General features: G+C 37.9%; 1 protein-coding gene and 1 long non-coding RNA gene across 3 annotated transcripts; both read right to left on the reverse strand.

Moving 5' to 3' along the window:
• Window positions 1–1,112: 1,112 nt before the first annotated feature.
• On the reverse strand, window positions 1,113–3,591 carry LOC127443858 (uncharacterized). The gene is made up of 3 exons (XR_007897712.1): window positions 2,333–3,591; window positions 1,827–2,260; window positions 1,113–1,712 (listed from the first exon to the last, which is right to left on the reverse strand). It is a non-coding gene; the product is annotated as an uncharacterized LOC127443858 (long non-coding RNA).
• A 3,111-nt stretch (window positions 3,592–6,702) lies between these two features.
• LOC127443836 (sodium/potassium-transporting ATPase subunit alpha-1-like) lies at window positions 6,703–17,095 on the reverse strand. Of its 2 annotated transcripts, none has more exons than XM_051702783.1 (22): window positions 16,955–17,095; window positions 16,448–16,561; window positions 16,265–16,324; window positions 15,572–15,775; window positions 15,334–15,447; window positions 15,118–15,252; window positions 14,912–15,029; window positions 14,556–14,824; window positions 12,784–13,092; window positions 10,975–11,109; window positions 10,700–10,892; window positions 10,404–10,579; window positions 10,185–10,321; window positions 9,927–10,077; window positions 9,663–9,831; window positions 9,427–9,581; window positions 9,216–9,339; window positions 7,692–7,837; window positions 7,437–7,567; window positions 7,169–7,270; window positions 6,968–7,059; window positions 6,703–6,847 (listed from the first exon to the last, which is right to left on the reverse strand). In XM_051702783.1, exons 1-22 carry the CDS (start codon window positions 16,964–16,966, stop codon window positions 6,819–6,821), a joined length of 3,075 nt encoding a protein of 1,024 aa, XP_051558743.1. In that variant the 5' UTR covers window positions 16,967–17,095; the 3' UTR covers window positions 6,703–6,818. The 2 variants fall into 2 exon arrangements, with proteins under 2 accessions (XP_051558743.1, XP_051558742.1); XM_051702782.1 differs by lacking the exon at window positions 16,955–17,095 and adding an exon at window positions 16,693–16,779.
• Window positions 17,096–18,412: the final 1,317 nt, after the last annotated feature.

Here is an 18,412-nt window from a genome sequence, read left to right on the forward strand (position 1 = left end):
CTTCATTCCTCAAAACAATGATTGACTGATGAGTTTCTAGAGAAAGCTGTTTCTTTTTTGTCATTTTTGAGCTAATATTGACCTTAAGACATGCTAGTCTATTGCATACTGTGACAACTCAAAAGCAAACACAAAGACAATGTTAAGCTTCATTTAACGAACAAATATCTTTCAGCTGTGTTTAATATAATGGCAAGTGATTTACTAGTAACAAATGATCAATTTAGCATGATTACTCAAGGATAAGGTGTTGGAGTGATGACTGCTGTCTAGATTTGATCAAAAATGACTTTTTTCAAATAGTGATGGTGCTGTTTTTTTACATCAGTAATGTTCTGACTATACTTTCTGATCAGCTGAATGCAACTTTGGTGAATTAAAGTACCAATTTCCTTCTGAACATTATTCCAAACTTTTGGCTGCCAGCGTAACTATGTTCTGATTACCAATTATTAAAATAGTAACTGTAGTGGAATACAGTTACTAATATTTTGCATTTTAAATACGTAATCCCACTATAACTTTCTTCAAATTAGCCTTGTAACCTAGTATGTTGTGTTACAGCACTGTCTCTTTAATTCATTCATTGCTGCCAGTTTTGTCTTATTATGTATAAATATGGGCTACTATATTTAAACTTCATCCTGTACAGTGTGCTGACAGTTCAAATATACTATTGTATACCCTTTACACTAAGAAAACAATGACAACAGATTGGACAAACAGTATAGTACAGTATTTTAATGAATTAATATGATATGTGATTTAAAAATGGCCCTAAAAATGCAGTAGAATTATAAAATGAGCTTTATTAATTAAAGAATCAGAAATCCCGCCTTTATCCCACTACCGCTCAGGCTGATCTACTATCTGTGTGCACTATTTAAAAATGTAACGGTCAGACTGAAGGACCGAATCACAGTATATATATATATATATATATATATAATGTTGGTATTTATTCAATACTATTTTTTTGTATTGTAGTACATGTGTGCCAGATGTAATACGTGTAGGTAGTTGACAAACATGGAAAAAAATTTTTTTTATTTTTTTTAATCACCATTTCGTTTTGCTGCAAATACAGTCTGATAAACAATTTTTTTTAAAGGACAAACTTTATTAATAAATATCAGGTGATACAAAAGGCATGTATAATAATTATACAAGAATATGGATGTAATTGAAGTTGTTGTACTTGTCTTGTACTATCCCAGATAGCACACATACATCTCCGAGATGTCTGTTTTAGATCTTTTCATCTGGAAAGCATCACAATGTAATTAACATCTGATAAACATCTTAAAAAGATCAGATTTACAAACATTCTAAATCATAAACGTCTCAAAGACATCTGCTGAACGTCCTACTGACATCCAAAACATACATGCATTGCATTTTCTGATCAGCTCAGGCTTTCAAAGGCCCACTGAAGCCGTCATAACAAAACCCAGACAGAAATGAGCCATTTGCAGTATTGCAGGAGTTGCTGGTCCCTCTTCTTTCATCACTTATGGAGTTATGGAATTCTGCTGTGGACTTATATGTGGTCCCTCCAAATCCTGTATATTGGATTACAGTGTTGATTCCAGGTGATTCTACTGGCCTGTTAATCAGAAAAAATAAATTAGTTCTGAACAGTGGCAGAGCCAGGAGTTTTTCACAGGGGTGGCCGGGCAGGGTCCAGCGATCAGGCTGTGGTGGCACATCATCTGGGGGGGGGGTTGGAGTGGTGGATGGTGGTTGTTGGTGTAGAAAGACTAACTAAATTGTGCCCAACTCAAAATATGACCAAAATGGCAATTGTGTATTCGGTCCATGGTGACCATGGCCACCCCTGGCCACCCCCTAGCTCCGCCCCTGGTTCTGAATGAATGTGACTGAAAGTATTATTCAAAAATGTGTAATAATTTAAATTACGCTGATCAGTGCTACATCTACCTGGCTTATTTGTTGAATGGATTGGCAAGATGTAATAATAAAAGAACAGCTGCAGATGGAAAAGAGCAGTGGGCATCCCAGGGGTAACACTTATACAATGGCTCACATTAAGGTTGGAGACATTGGTGAGTTCAATATTGTCATTGTCTGTTACAGAAAGTTAATAGACTAAAAGTATATTATGTGCTGAGCAACTTACTTTCCTCTTCTTTTCATGTTTCTGTAGGATCCATACCAGCAGATCCCCCCACCATGGATTGATCGCATCTCTGCATCCACGATTCCATTAGTCAAGCAGAGACACAACCTGCACCACCAGCTGTGCAGAGCAATGAGTTATAGTTTGTATCTTTTCAAATAATTAACATGAAATATTTGGATATACACTCACTTAGCACTTTATTAGAAACACTATGGTCCTAATAAAGTGCCCGACGTGGTCTTCTGCTGTTGTAGCCCATCCGCCTCAAGGTTCGACCTGTTGTGCATTCAGAGATGATATTCTTCTCACCACAATTGTACAGAGTTGTTATCTGAGTTACCGTAGACTTTGTCAGTTTGAACCAGTCTGGCCATTCTCTGCTGACCTCTCTCATCAACAAGGCGTTTCCGTTCACAGAACTGCCACTCACTGGATATGTTTTGTGGCACCATATACACTCTAGAGACTGTTGTGTGTGAAAATCCCAGGAGATCAGCAGTTGCAGAAATACTCAAACCAGCCCGTCTGGCACCAACAATCATGCCACACTCCAAATCATTGAGATCACAGTTTTTCCCCCTTCAGATGGTTGATGTGAACTGAAGCTCATGACCCATATCTGCTTGATTTTATGCATTGCACTGCTACCACAGTGGCTGATTAGATAATCACATGAATAAGTAGGTGTACTGGTGTTCCTTATAAAGTGCTCAGTGAGTGTACTGAATTAATTCAAAGTAACTGTCACCTTTCTCCTTATGCATCTTGAGAAAAAAAATTATACTGTATATTTTTCAATTCCTCCCATGTGCGTGCCAGGACAACTGAGAGCAGTACTAAAGAATGTTTTAAACAATTGTATACATTTTTTTATATACACAATTAAAAATATGGATTATTTTTTTAATTATGGTCTCTCTTATTTTTAAAACATGCAAAACATCCCAAAGATTCTGCAAGGAGGATGTAAACTTGATAAAGTGTAGGTAAAATTCCTAGCACAAATACAGTATCATATTATGTCATACAAAACACCTATGATAAAATAATGAAATAATTCTGGGAGTATTGCTTTAGAAATCTTTTAGACAATTCTTGGTGGTTGTAATTTCAGACCACACTAATGTAATGTATACGTGTAATTGTATAGGAAGTTTGCACCAGATTTGATTTGACTTTTTGATTTCACCCTCAGAAGTTGACGTCAATTTATACTCATCATTCCTTGTCTATTAAACATACTACAATGATATTAAATATAAAACCGACACCTTACCTGACCCCAACAAAGCAGAGCTAAAGACATAAATCTACACAACAAATAAAAAATCACCAGACGGAATACTGAGTGATGAAGTCCTCATGCTAAACCTGTTTTTCCTTATTTCTTCCCAAACTTTGGTGAGTTGGATTCCAGGAGCCCCAATCTTAGTCTTCCTGTTAGTCTTTCAGAGACACAAGTCAATTTGTACCTTGTCGGTTTGCTTGTTTTATGAGCAGGAGTTTTGGAAAATTTGGGAGGAGTTTGGCAGGTGTCATCTAACTTTAACATTCATATAACCTTCATTAAGTCTCATTAATAGTCATCCATAATGGATCACTAATAACATTTTGCTAGTAGTCACAGTAATGTCCCTTTAATGTTAATTCATGTAGTCTTTTGTCTGCAATGTTGAGATTATTTGATTATTTCTTCTAAATGTTTTATGAAAGATTTTTACGTTGATGATAAGGTACTACCTTACTTTTTGCTCATTTAGTAAGTGATAAATAATAGTAAATAATAAATCTAATATATCAAATTGCTTTCATACATGAGCCAAATAAAGCATAAAGTTAGAATTGTGAATGTGAATTTGCAGTGAGCCTCGGCTGTGTTTTGTATATAATTTGCTGTCTGTTGACAGTCAATAATAACCTTGTGTCCTTCCCACTTCCTTTAAGGTTTAGTTCACACTTACGCCTCCTGTACATAACACAGCTGAGGGTGCAAAAAACTAAAACACTTTACACTTTAGGATTTTGCATTCATTTGTGAACAATTTCTTTTTAGAATAGAATGTTTAACTGATGTCCAGCATGTTCTGCTGGTTTCATTTATTTGTAGAAATGCATTTCTTAAAACCCATATCCTTATGAAGGCAAGAAGTATGAACTGTCTGGATTATATCTTACTAATTTGCTTATATAAATCCAAATGGATCTATCAGGATGCCTTACATGTATGTTTATGGCAAGAAAAAAAAAAATCTTAAGTAGTCTAAAAAAAAATTGGACCCACTTTTTTTTACAATATAGCGCCCCCTTTAGAGTTAAAGGGGTTAAGCATTTGAAAAAATGTACCTACTATGTACATATACTGAATGTTGTTGCATTGTACTTACATTTTAATTACATCCATAGTAACCTTACCCCTAACCTAACCCTTACCCTAAACCTTAACCTAACCCCAACCTTACTCCTAAACCTACCTGTACTTCAACCTCAGTAGCAGCAAATGTGAATTTTGTGAGAATTTTGCTGAACAATATGTAGATATGCAATAAATACATATTATTGTTTGTATTTTAATGCCAGTAATTGCCAATAAATGTATTAAATAAGTTTTGCTTTGTTCTTAAATTTAGAAATGGATAGGCAGGAGTGTTTCTCTGAGGTTAAGGTGTAATGGTGGATATACAGTGCATTCAGAAAGTATTCACACACCTTCATTTTTTCACATTTTGTTATGTTGCAGCCTTATGGTAAAATGCTTTAAATATATTATACTCCATACTCCATTATGACAAAGAGACCCCCATATTTTTTATAACTTTGCAAATTTATATATATATATATATATAAACTGAAATATCACATTGACATAAGTATTCAGACCCTTTGCCATGACACTTGAAATTTAGCCAATGAGCATCCCATTTCTCTGGATCATCTTTGAGATGTTTCTACACTTTGATTGGAGTCCACCTGTAGCAAATTCAATTGATTGGACATGATTTGGAAAGGCACACAACTGTCTATATAAGGTCTAACAGCTGAACATGCATATCAGAGCAAAAACCAAGCCATGAGGTCAAATGAACTGCCTGTAGAGCTCAGAGACAGGATTGTGTTGAGGCACAGGTCTGGGGAAGGCATTTTCGGCTGCACTGAAGGTTCCCAAGAGAACAGTGTCCTCCATAATTCTTAAATAGTAGAAGTTTGGAACAATCAGGACTCTTCCTAGAGCTGGCTGCTCGGCCAAACTGAGCAATCGGGGGAGAAGGGCCTTGGTAAGAGAGGTGGCCAAGAACCTGATGGTCACTCTGGTTGAGCTCCAGAGATCATGTGTGGAGATGGGAGAAACTTGCAGAAGGACAACCATCAGTGCAACGCTCCACCGATCTGGGCTTTATAGCACAGTGGCCAGACGAAAGACTCTATTCAGTGCAAGACACATGAAATCCCTAAATGGACTCTCAGGCTGTGAGAAACAAGATTCTCTAGTCTGATGAAATGAAGATTGAATTGTTTGGCCTCAATTCCAAGCGTCATGTCTGGAGGAAACCAGGCACAACTCATCATATGCACAATAACATCCCAACAGTGAAGCATGGTGGTTGTAGCATCATGCTGTGGGGGTGTTTTTCAGCGGCAGGGACTGGGGGACTGGTCAGTGTTGATAGAAAGCTGAATGCAGCAAAATACAGAGATATCCTTAATGAAAACCTGGTCCAGAGTGCTCAGGACCTCAGACTGGGCCAAAGGTTCACCTTCCAACAGGACAATGACCCTAAGCACACAGCCAAGACAACACAAGAGTGGCTTAAGGACTCTGTGAATGTCCTTGAGTGGCCCAGCCAGAGCCCGGACTTGAACCCAATCGAACATCTCTGGAGAGACCTGAACATGGCTGTCCACCGACGGTCCCCATCCAACCTGACAGAACTTGAGAAGATCTGCAGAGAAGAATGGAAGAAAATCCCCAACTCCAGGTGCGCAAAGCTTTTCGCATCATACCCAAAAAACTTGAGGCTGTAATCGCTGCCAAAGGTGCTTCAACTAAGTACTGAGTGAAGGGTCTGAATACTTATGTCAATGTGATATTTCAGTTTTTTCTTTTTAATATATTTGCAACGTTATCAAAAATCTGGTTTTTGCTTTGTCATTATGGGGTATGGAGCACAGATTGATGTGAAAAAAATTATAATTTAAAGCATTTTAGCACAAGGCTGCAACATAAAAAAAATGTAAAAAAAATGAAGGGGTCTGAATACTTTCTGAATGCACTGTATATGAATGAAATGCGAAATGCAGCATCTGAACCTCCTTAAACGTTCCATGTAAGTCCCTGTTAAAACATCAATATTTAATGGCCAAATATGATTTTTAATCTTTGTTTTTTTGCTCAATTTGTATTTGTATTGAAATAAATATTAAAAGATCTTAAATGTAATTCCCTTAATTGTGTAGATACCCTGTTTATACTTTTGTGCATGGTCATTTGGACCACTATATTCATCTGCCTCCTATTAGTTTCATATCAAAATATATTCAAGACACACAAAGACAATTTCAGCTTCATCTAATGTGACATTTATTTACTGACAATGACTAGAGTCGTAATAAGTTTAAGTATTTGAAGATGAATGTTTTCTTGCATACAGTATGTTTCCAACTACAAGGTCTTCTTGCTTTAATAGTATGTTTCTTGTTCCACCCATCCTGAAACAAAATAGCACAGATATTAGATCCATTATCTCTCATAAACAACCAACATTAGGGTGAGTATTGTTTAAGTAATAGAAGTTATCCCTATCATTAAAAAAATATATCTGATATTACCTCCAGGATTCTGCCGTAGGATGTATTTTCTGATTTCATCATAGATGAAGAGGAGCAGCGAGTATGGGAAGGCAATGAACCACCACAACGGTCTAAAGGAAAGAGCACAAGCATTGTTATTATTTTCAGTATTAGACAGATAGACATATAAAAACTAAAGATCCATTGCTTGTGTGCCAAAGACTAGATATGTTCACCTACCTGAGCGGATACATTCTAACAGCAACGTCCATGCCTGGGCAGTAGGACAGAAAAGCTGCCAGAGCAGCTTCCTCACACAGAGCAAAGATGAGGACTCGGTTTCTATGATGGAAAGAAGATAGTCATGATTATAAATATCCTTTACCTCCTGGTGGGTGAAATGAGCAGCCATGAGCTGGAACTGAACAAACAATCCACTCAAAACAGGTGATATCAGATGGATATTTTGTGGCTTCTGAAGCTTGTTTGAATCCCTTTGTTTACATACTTCATTCCTTGCTGTACGATGGAGTTCCTCCTGGTTTTGACTATGATCAAGTCACCCCACTGCGTAACCACAATACTGACAAAGAATGCTGTGTGGCATGTGAACTCGATAATCTTTCTGCTCTCATAGGTCTATAGCAGACAAGAGAAGACATAGGAGAGTATTTGTTATATTAACATTTCAAATGTGAGCTATTGTAGTTTTGGTTTTGGTTTCACACATGTTAGGTTTCATGGTGAAAGCTGTGACTCCTACCCATTGCTGGCCATAGCTGTCTTCTAGATCACTGATAGACCTATCTTCCCAGCCAACTCGAAGTCCTGGCAGATCACTGGGCTTGAATCCATTCTCACCCATAACAACAATGTAGGTAAAGAAACCTGCAACTGATTGGATCATACCTAACAAGAAACATGAGGACAATAAAATGAGAATTATGATTGATGTGGCTCATATTTCTATATTAAATGCTATGATAAAGGAATATTTCAGGTTCAGTGCAAATGAAGCTCAATCGACAGCATTTGTGGCATAATGCTGAGTACCACAAAAGTTAATTTCGACTCATCCGTACTTTCCTTAACAAAAAAAAACACATCTGGGTTACAGTGAGACACTTACAATGGAAGTTAATGGAGGCCAGTCCATAAATGTTAAAATACTCACTGTTTCAAAAGTATAGCCACAAGACATAAACAATATGTGTTACCATCATTTCAGTGTGATAAAGTTATTTCCAATTTTAGAACTTTGTTGCCATGATGACGCAATGCTGAGCTGAGTGGTGGTGGCATAGTGGGCTAAAGCGCAGAACTGGTAAGGTTGCTGGTTTGATCCCCACTGCTACCACCATTGTGTTCTTGAGCAAGGCACTTAACTCCAGGTTGCTCCATGGGGATTGTCCATGTAATAAGTGCACTGTAAGTCCTTTAAATAAAAGCGTTTGCCAAATGCATAAATGTAAATGCTGTAAACCCTAAAACGGCTGTAAAAACAATTATTTAAACAGCTTTTCAGCTCAAATAATACAGTGCAAGTGCAATACAAATTTAACAGAAGAATTAATGTAAGTGCTTTTAAATTTCTGCCTTTAAACCCATCAAAACTTGTCCCCAATCACTTCCATTGTAAGTGACCTTGGTTTTGTGGTAATCAACATTACGCCACAAATGCTGTAAACATGTAATTAACTTGTATTGAACCTGGAATATTCCTTTAACAGTATAAGAGTTAAAATGCACAACATTTTAACACTTTAATGAGGAAATGAAGTACAATCCCATGAAGCATTTCTAAATTGAAAAGGATAGAAAATCAACTACTGATTTTAAGTTGTTGTCCAAGTATTAATTCAATTTATTTTAAGTTTGTTGCAAAATATTCACATATGAACAAATATATAAGTAGTTTTAGAGTGTAGAAAGACCAAATCAATTGTATCATTCACAGTGCATCATGGCAGTAGGCAAGCTCCTTTTTATACTGTGATTCTCTGATTGGTCGATCTTTCTCTTTAGGGTCATGGGTAGTGTAGTTCTTCACCAGGAATTTTTTTTTAATGAAGTTGAAATAACTTGTTCAGATGGCGTCAACAGAAGCATATACCATTGATTATAAACCTTACGGTAGGTCTGTCTGTAAAGGTTTATAAACTGTCGTAAATCAATTCAAATAATCAAAAATTAATGGGATTTTTAGTTCCGGAACTAGACTGTTGCTTTCTAAAGAGGTCATGTTCTAAACACCTAGATCTGTCTGTTAGAATAAGGATGCACTTACCGATTTGACCATAGGCCATACTGATTAGTCTTTGATTCACCAGCCTATCTGTTTGAGCATTTCTGGGTTGTCTCTTCATTATATCATTTTCTGGATTTTCATAGGCCAATGAGATAGCAGGAATCTAAAGCAACAAGTAAAATAAATCAAAATACAATCCAGAATTTAAAGTTCTCTACATTTATTTAACAAAAATGGTTCTTTTCCCTACCAAGTCAGTGCCGAGGTCAATGCAGAGAACGGTGACGGTGCCCAAGGGTAGAGGAATACCCACGAGGACAAACATGAGGAAGGGTGACATCTCAGGGATCTTACTAGTCAGAGTGTAGGCAATGGACTTCTTCAAGTTGTCAAAGATCAAACGGCCTGAAGTGGAAAACACATTTTTGAAAAAAAAATTTCCATCTGCCATACATAATTATTAAGTTAAAACTAAGCATTCCACACCTTCTTCTACTCCGGTGACAATTGAAGCAAAGTTGTCATCCAGCAAGATCATGTCAGCAGCCTGTTTGGATACATCAGATCCAGCAATACCCATAGCCACACCAATGTCAGCCTTCTTCAGAGCAGGAGAATCATTCACACCATCACCTGTTACAGCTACGATGGAACCCTGATAAGACAAAAATATGCATACAATTTTTTACCTGCCTTGTAAAATCCCCTAGTATCAATATGATTGGATAGACATTAACTGTCTGACAACACCTGTCGCTGGCAGCCTTCTACAATGATCAGCTTTTGTTGTGGAGAAGTTCTGGCAAACACAATTTCTGTATGGTGTTGGAGGATCTCATCTAGGTCTTCATCTCTCATATTCTTCAGTTCTCCACCATGGACCACACAGGCCTTAGCATCTCTAGAGGCACACTTTGAATTATTAGATATCCAGAGCAAATTCAAAACATATTTAATTTGGATCGGAAAGTATAGCTTTGTTGCAAATGGCTTAAGTTACAAGATTACCTTGGATTCACCTCCCCAACAGGGATTTTCAGCCGAGCTGCAATATCATCCACAGTCTCGTTGCCCTCAGAGATAATGCCAACACCCTTTGCAATAGCCTTGGCTGTAATTGGGTGGTCACCAGTAACCATGATAACCTGTCACAGAAGATTCATAATGATGATTTTATTAATTGTGCACAACAAATTCAAATAATAGATCTCGAACTAAAGACAACACCTTGATTCCAGCACTCCGGCACTTGGCCACAGCATCTGGTACAGCAGCCCGAGGAGGGTCAATCATGGACATAAGGCCAATGAAACACAAGTTCTCAGTGGGGAAGTTCACTTCTTCAGAATCAAATGCGAAACCTTCAGGAAACTGGTCATCAGGGAGGAACATGTGGCATAAACCTGTGAGAGAGTAAACAGAATTACTCATACCTGCTATCATAATCTACCTTTTTTTCTGCAGCTAAAACATTTGTGTTTTCACTGTTATGTCACTAGATGAACTTCCAAAGATGTCTTTACCCAGCACTCTTTCTCCAAGACCTCCGAGTTCTACATAAGCATTTTGGAAAGAATCTTTCATTTCTTCATCTAAAGTCTGTTGTTTTCCGTGAATCAAAATGGAGGAGCATCTCTCCAAGATTCTCTCAGGGGCGCCCTTCATCACCAGCAGGTGCTTAGACTCTGAGGAATTAGGATTCTTGTGGATTGAAAGCTAGAACAAAGGAAGTTGTTAGGATGACTATACAAATCTGTATTATCTCCAGAGACTATACCTCAGCATGTACAAAAATTACCTGGTATTTGTTGGTGGAGTTGAAAGGGATCTCGACAATCTTTGTGTACTTCTCTCTCATTTCCTTCACTGAACCACAGCAAAGCTCAATACACTTCAACAGAGCAGACTCTGAAGCATCACCCGCTGTGTCTCTCTGAAAAATGTAATAAATAATTAAACTAAAATAATGTAATTAATAATAATTAAACTTCACTAAAGAGTGTTTAAAAAGGTATATTCACTGCTGGAACTCTAAAGTTGCAAGCCTGTTATGCAGTCTAAATGTAGCTAATATTTAACAATATAAATGAATGATAACAATATTAAAAGAATGTTCCAGGTTCAATACAAGTTAAGCTCAACCAGCTTTTGTAGCATGATGTTGATTGCTACCAAAAAAAAAAAAAAAAAAAAGAAAGAAAGAAAAGAAACAAATTTGGCTCATCCCTCATTTATTGCAAAAAAAAAAAAAAAATCTTAGCTACAGTAAGGCACCAATACAGAGCCCCTTAGAGGACAGGGCTGGAATTGTTTTTATTCTGAAATTGTTTGCATGCACTCGCAATACGTTTTGCGTTCTCTCGTAATATGTTTTGAGTTCCTTCGCAATAGTTTACTCTCTCTCGCAATAAGTTTTGCGTTCCCTCACAATAGTTTACGTTTCCTCACAATAAGTTTTGCATTCCCTCACAATAGTTTATGTTTCCTCACATTAAGTTTTGCGTTCCCTCACAATAGTTTATGTTTCCTCGCAATAAGTTTTGCGTTCCCTCGCAATAGTTTACTCTCCCTCGCAATACGTTTTGCGTTCCCTCACAATAGTTTATGTTTCCTCGCAATAAGTTTTGCATTTCCTCGCAATAAGTTTTGCGTTCCCTCGTGATAGTTTACTTTCTCTCACAATATTTTACGTTCCCTCGCAATAAGCTTTGTTTCCTCATAATAGTTTACGTTCTCTTGCAATATGTTTTGCATGCCCTTGCAATAGTTTGTGTTTCCTTGCAATAGTTTGCGTTCCCTCGCAATAAGATTTGTGTTCCCTCGCATAAGTGTTGCATGCCCTTGCAATAGTTTGCATTTTCTTGCAATAGTTTGCATTCCCTCACAATAAGTTTACCATGGTTTTACTACAGTAACCTTATTTTGACCATGATATTCTTAGTGAAACCATAGTGATAATACAGGAAAACTAAAACTATGGTAATAAAAATCATAATTTTGTGGTTATTATTGTTTTACGATACAAAAAACATAGTTTAACTAGTTTTACTATATTAATATTGTAGACTGTAGTAACCATAGTTTTTGGCGGAAATCCTGGTTTTTCTATAGTAATATTGTAGTAACCATGAAAAGTAAGTTATGTAACCATGTTTTTTAGGTTTTAATAAAGTATACTGTCTACATATACCATGGTTTTACTATAGATTAACCATGGGAATTCTTGTGGTTACTATGGTTTTACTACAAATATTTGTAGTAAAACCATAATAACCACAAAATAATGATTTTATTACCATAGTTTTTGTTTTCCTGTATGGTTTCACTACAAATATCATGATTAAAATGTGTTGAATCATGTTGAAATGTGTAATGTTTACATCCTGTGGCTATACATTTTAAACTGTGTGTATTTTAATGTTCACAAACTGGCCCTATTCACTTACATTGTATGTGCCCTGGGGTAATCTCCAATTATTTTTTCATATGAATGAGGCACAAGTCGATTTTTTTTCATGGTAATTAACATCATGCTACAAATGCTGTTGATTGAACTTAACTTGTATTGAATCTGAAATATTCCTTGAACATATTGAGAGAAACACACTTTTAGGATTGGCAGATGGTTCTGATCACCACGAAAAACTGCACGGTTGCACAGACCAGCGACACGTGCAAGGGCGGCCCATGTAGCTGAGCTCCTGTCAAAAGATGTTCCACTTTGGTTCTCTGTAGTGTCTGCTTCATGAATCTGGTTGTCAAACCACATATGAGCCACGGTCATTCGGTTTTGGGTCAAAGTTCCAGTCTTGTCAGAGCAGATGGTGGAGGTTGAGCCAAGAGTCTCCACAGCTTCGAGATTCTTCACCAGGCAGTTCTTCTTTGCCATACATTTGGCAGTCAGAGTCAGACACACCTACATGAGTAGACAAAAGATAAATAATAATTTTTGACATTTTTTACCTCAGGCATACTATAATATGCCTGAGATTTAAGGATTTTGAAAAATTCTGAGTGTTGTAACAAAATGATTCCATTCCACTGTAAATCCAGTAGATTAAACAATTAGATGTGGTGCTTGCAGTGGCAAAACCTGCTATCACAATGTCCCATCAAGGGCCTCACTACACTGCCCCATATCAAACAAGCCCCTCCCCATGTCTCTACGATGTTCTGGTAGAGAGATATGGCTGGGTCTTATTGCTATACAGTTTCTAGGATGCTCTGGATGGTTGCTAGGGCATTGCAAGGCAGTTGGTGTTATTGAATAGCCACTTTTCCACTATTGGGCCAGTGTGAGCCAGGACTATCAACTGGCCAGCTGGGGCCAATAGCCTTGGACCTAGAGTCGCAAGACCAAAATCGATCTGCGTTCCCACCATTGGGCCAATAACTCCTCAACGTTGCCAAAAAACCTGCCCTTAATATGAAGCTGTGGTGCCAACGTCACACACCCCACCCATTTCACAAGCAAGAGGGAAACTCAAGCTGAGGTATCATGTTATCTAGTTATCTAGAATTTCGAGTTTATATTGAATGTAAACAGCAAGATAAGTTAGCGTTGCCAACACACCGACTGTATCTGCCATGGTGTCCTAAGTGGTCCCTCCATTAACAGCGGTACGATGTCCTAGTACACCATCTATGAAAGTTCACAGAACCATGGAAAGTGATTTCTTTGGGCACCGCGTTGTCCATTGGGTGTTTTAACATATTTGTACTGTGCCCGCATTTTTTATTAATTTTTTTCCCGAACCTGTACTGTTGTGCACTGGATACATAACCTGAGAAGTTCTGCATAACTCCGCCTTTGACTTTGAACCCACCTCAATCCCCAGTTGGCCTTGTTTGTCCCAAGTGTAATCGGTGGGCCAAAGTCCACTGGCTGTTGGCCTGAGAAAGCCCAGAGGAGGCAAGATGAATCGCCGGAAGTGACAGTGGGAACGAAACTGGCTCTGGCTTGCACCAGCACCCCCTCATTTAGCCCGATAGTGGAAACGTGGCTAATGACTGCTTGCTGGCCAAAGTCAAATGAGCCCACCCCCAAGTCTATGATATGACCACTCTCTGACCACTTTCCAATGTCTATGGGATTTTTTCACCCACCTGGCAAACATCATACAACCAGTCACTTAGAAAGGTCATATCAACCATCTCCTTTGTAAGTGGCACATTTTAAGCCATAATTCTTGTCCGTAGCACAAACTGTGCGAGACGAGTTAGATGCCGAAATTTGCACAGAAGAAGAAGAACTAGGTTAGGGACTTTGGAAAATCTCTCAACTATGGTCAGAGCAATAGTAACAGAGGCACCTTGCTAAAAGCAAGCACCACTAATAAGAAGCTTTATTAAACTGACAGTAGTAGCACTCTGACTTACAGTTACAGTTGCAGGGAGACCCTCAGGTACATTCGCAACAATTATTCCAATTAGGAAAACGACTGCTTCCAACCAGCCATAACCAAGGAGTATGGAGAGGATGAAGAAGGACACACCCAGGAAGATCGCTACTGCAGTGATGATATGGATGAAGTGCTCAATCTCTTTAGCAATTGGTGTTTGTCCACCTTCCAGACTGGAGGCAAGGGTGGCGATACGACCCATGACGGTATGGTCACCAGTGTTGATGACAACACCTTTGGCGGCACCTGTTAAATATTGTGATGTTTCATGAAGTTCAAGCATTTAGTCATTCAGCTGTTGTAAAGTGTTATGAATATGTCTTAATTTTGTACCTTCAACACAATTCGTAGAGAAAAACGCAATGTTTCTTGTCTCCAGGGGGTTTTCATTGGAGAAGTCAGGAGTACGAGACTGGGGCTCAGATTCACCAGTAAGGGAAGAGTTGTCCACCTTGAAAGGAAGGAGGGAAGATTCATAAAAAGCCATTCCCTGGAGGAAGCATAGATTTCTTGCCATTCTTAAATGGTTTAGATATTACCTTGCATCCATGTGCAGAGACAATACGAAGATCAGCTGGGATTCTGTCTCCACCTTTGACCTCCACAAGATCACCTACAACCACCTCCTCAGCACTGATGATCTGTTTTTCTCCATCACGAATAACTAGCGCTTGCTACAGTATATGACCAGAATAAAAATCAATGAATAAACTACATATTAATGCCGAATGATATCTGTGAGGGCATTTCTGTACCTGAGGGACAAGGTTCTTGAAAGATTCCATTATCTTTGAGCTCTTGGCCTCTTGGTAGTATGAGAAACATCCATTAACTATAACAACGAAAGCAAGCACAAGTCCCAGATACAGCTGCAAAAGCATAATTAGGTTTTTAGTTAGGGACAAAGTACGGATATGATAATCTCATTGCGATACTAAGTGAATTGGCATATGAAGTTAAAGAAAGTAAGACAAAGTATTTTCTCTGACATACATTGTCGTTTGCTGGTTCTTCTACGGAGGCTGCCTGGATTCCATAAGCCATGAAGCAAAGAAATGCACCAAACCACAGCAGAGTTTGGAATCCACCAAAGAGCTGTGTGCAGAACTTCACCCATTCTGGAGTTGTAGGAGGTGGAGTCAAAGCATTCGGCCCATCACGCTCTAAGTTCTCCCTTGCTTGAGAAGAAGTCAAGCCCTGTCACAGGGTATGAAAATGGAGTTGTTACCGGTAATTAAATGATCAAAATTGATAAATATCTAGACAGATATTCCTATGTAATTTGTACTGAAAGTGTTTTGATTAGATAGGAAAGGTATCTTCAGCTTAACGTAAAGCATTTCTGTGTTCTGAAAACAAGTGACCAGTTCCTTTTTTCCAACATAAATAAGGTAAGTAATCCTAACTTAGTTAAGCATTTGTATTCTATGTAATTAAAGATATAAAACATAAAGGTGTTTATGAAGCACTCATATAGAAATATCATAAATATATAATGTATGGGTTCCTGCAGCTCAACTGAAAGAGCATGGCACTAGCAACACCAAAGTCATGGGTTCGATCGCCAGAGAACACAAAAAAAATGTATACCTTGAATGCACTATAAATCTCTTTGGATAAAAGCATCTGCCAATTGCATAAATGTACATTTATAATTTCCAAAAGTTTTACTAAAGCTCTACTTACATTGTTTGGGTCAGTGCCATATTTTCGGTGGAGCTCATCCAGTGTCAACTTGTGGTCATCCTGTAGAAGAGCAAAGAGGCTTGAAATCTCAAACAACACTAGTAGAGTGTAAACGTCCTTATTGACATTTTAATGTCATGTGTAATATTATGTACTGTGTGTATTTGTAAAAGAATTACGCACCAGTTCCACTTCTTTTTTCAGGTCATTCATGTCCCTCTTCTTTCTTTTCACCTTTTTGGGCTTTTTGACTTCATTTTCAGAAGTTGCTGTCAGTTTGTACTTATCATTCCCCGTCTGTCAAACACATAAAACAATTTATATTATAACATATACAACCAACACCTTACCTGATTACAAAAAAAGCAAATCCAAAGATATACACAACAGATGGAACATCACTGAGTGATGAGACCACCAGCATACACCTGCATTAATTTCCATACAGGTCCACACTGGCTTATGCCGGTTAAGTGTGAGTCTTGTTGGTAAACCAGCATGTTCTTTCAGGTAAAGCTAGTTGACCAAGAAAGATCTGCTGGTTAAGATAATCAAGGACCCTGTTGGCACACCAGATTCTGGTTGGCACAAATCAGCACACCAGCATCCCATGATTGGGACCAGCATTCAGAACATCACATATGCTGTTCTTTTCACCAAATATAATAAAGATAACCATAGTCCACTCACGCCAAGCCCCATTTTCTAATGTGTTTCAACCCAAACTCTGGTGCTTTGGATTTCAGAAGAATTAGTCTTCTCAATAGCGTCTCAGGAGACACTCAAGTCCCTGTGTGTCCAAGCCAAGTTCACAAAATTTATATTATGCCAACTCACCTGTGTTTTGGGGAGGAGTTCACCAGCTGTCATTTTTAACATTTATTTAACCTTCATCCATATAGGTCATTTCGGTGACACCCAGTTGAAGGACTGGTCTTTGACATACAGTATGTTGATGTGTCATTAGTAGATCTATTAGGTAGCTCGCTAATAACCATTTACATTTACATTTACATTTTACATTTATGCATTTGGCATTTACTGGTATTAACTTCTGCTTAATGTTAACACTTCTTTGTCTGCGACATTATGAGAATATTTCTACGTTTTCACCACTAGACAATTGGTATAATTTAAGTGAAATAACCAAATTATTGTTATTTAAATTTTAAATGATTTTATTTTGGACAAAGATAATACCAAACAGGTAATTTATGGCCTACAAGAAGATCCCCACTGCTTGTGTACAAAATACTAATCCAATCCAGTTTTAAAGTAAAGCCATGCCTGGGCAATGTTTCTGGAAAGTTGCCAGAGCTGTTTCCAAAAAAAAAAAAAAAAAAAAGGACCAAAGATGAAGACTTTTTTTTTTCTATGAAAGAAAAGATAAAATTGATAAATATCATTGTGTGTACCATGGTGGCCTTTCGGGCTTTTTGAGCAGCCATGAGCTGGAACTGAACAAACAATGACCTCTGATAGATATCAGGCCAATATTTTACAGTTTCATTGAACCTAAACCTTTGTTGACATACTTCATTCCCTGCTGTAGGATAGAAAGCCTTCTGGTCACAGGGTTCATAGGTCTACAGCAGACATGTAAATCAAAGAAGCAATTTTACTTTGTATAGCATTTTGTGTAATGTTTTTTTGTGTGAAGATTTCTACTTTGCCTGATTAAAAGACGAGCACATGCTGTGTTTTGGATGCTGCTGTTCTGGTGCTCCCACTAGGCTTTTTAACTAGCTTAACCTGCAAAGCTTAATTTGTCAACCAGCTTTACTAGAAAGAACCAGCGTTCTAAGCTGGTGCCCAGCGTTACCAGATAAGAACACCATGGCTATATTTATCCACCAGCCAGACAGGCATCCATCCACCACTAACCAGCATAAACCAGCTTGGACCTGCATGTAAAATCATGCTGGTGTTAGCTTGTATTTTATAGGGGTTGATAATAGTTTTATGGCTTAAACTGATTCTCCATTTCCAAGGTAAATAATTGATGACTGTGTAAACTGTGTTCTTTGGCATTGAACACATTGTAATAAATCTGTGAAATCAAATTGCTTCTATATGTGGGCAGAATCAAGCCCTAAGAATTCTGATTAATCTAAGATGAACCTCATGTGTGTTTTGTAAATGGTTTAG

This window comes from Myxocyprinus asiaticus, chromosome 7, assembly GCF_019703515.2.
Source record: "Myxocyprinus asiaticus isolate MX2 ecotype Aquarium Trade chromosome 7, UBuf_Myxa_2, whole genome shotgun sequence".
NCBI lineage: Eukaryota > Metazoa > Chordata > Actinopteri > Cypriniformes > Catostomidae > Myxocyprinus > Myxocyprinus asiaticus.

Bases quoted from the DNA above. Each gene is read 5' to 3' on its own strand.
- LOC127443836 (XM_051702782.1), bottom strand. From the start codon at position 16,764: ATGCTGGTTTACCAACAAGACTCACACTTAACCGGCATAAGCCAGTGT. The intron at 10,078-10,184 runs GTAATCTTGTAA...GTGTGCCTCTAG, and splicing joins GTTGGGGAGGTGAATCCAAG to AGATGCTAAGGCCTGTGTGG. The intron at 9,582-9,662 runs GTGTGGAATGCT...TTTCCACTTCAG, and splicing joins TGTCACCGGAGTAGAAGAAG to GCCGTTTGATCTTTGACAAC.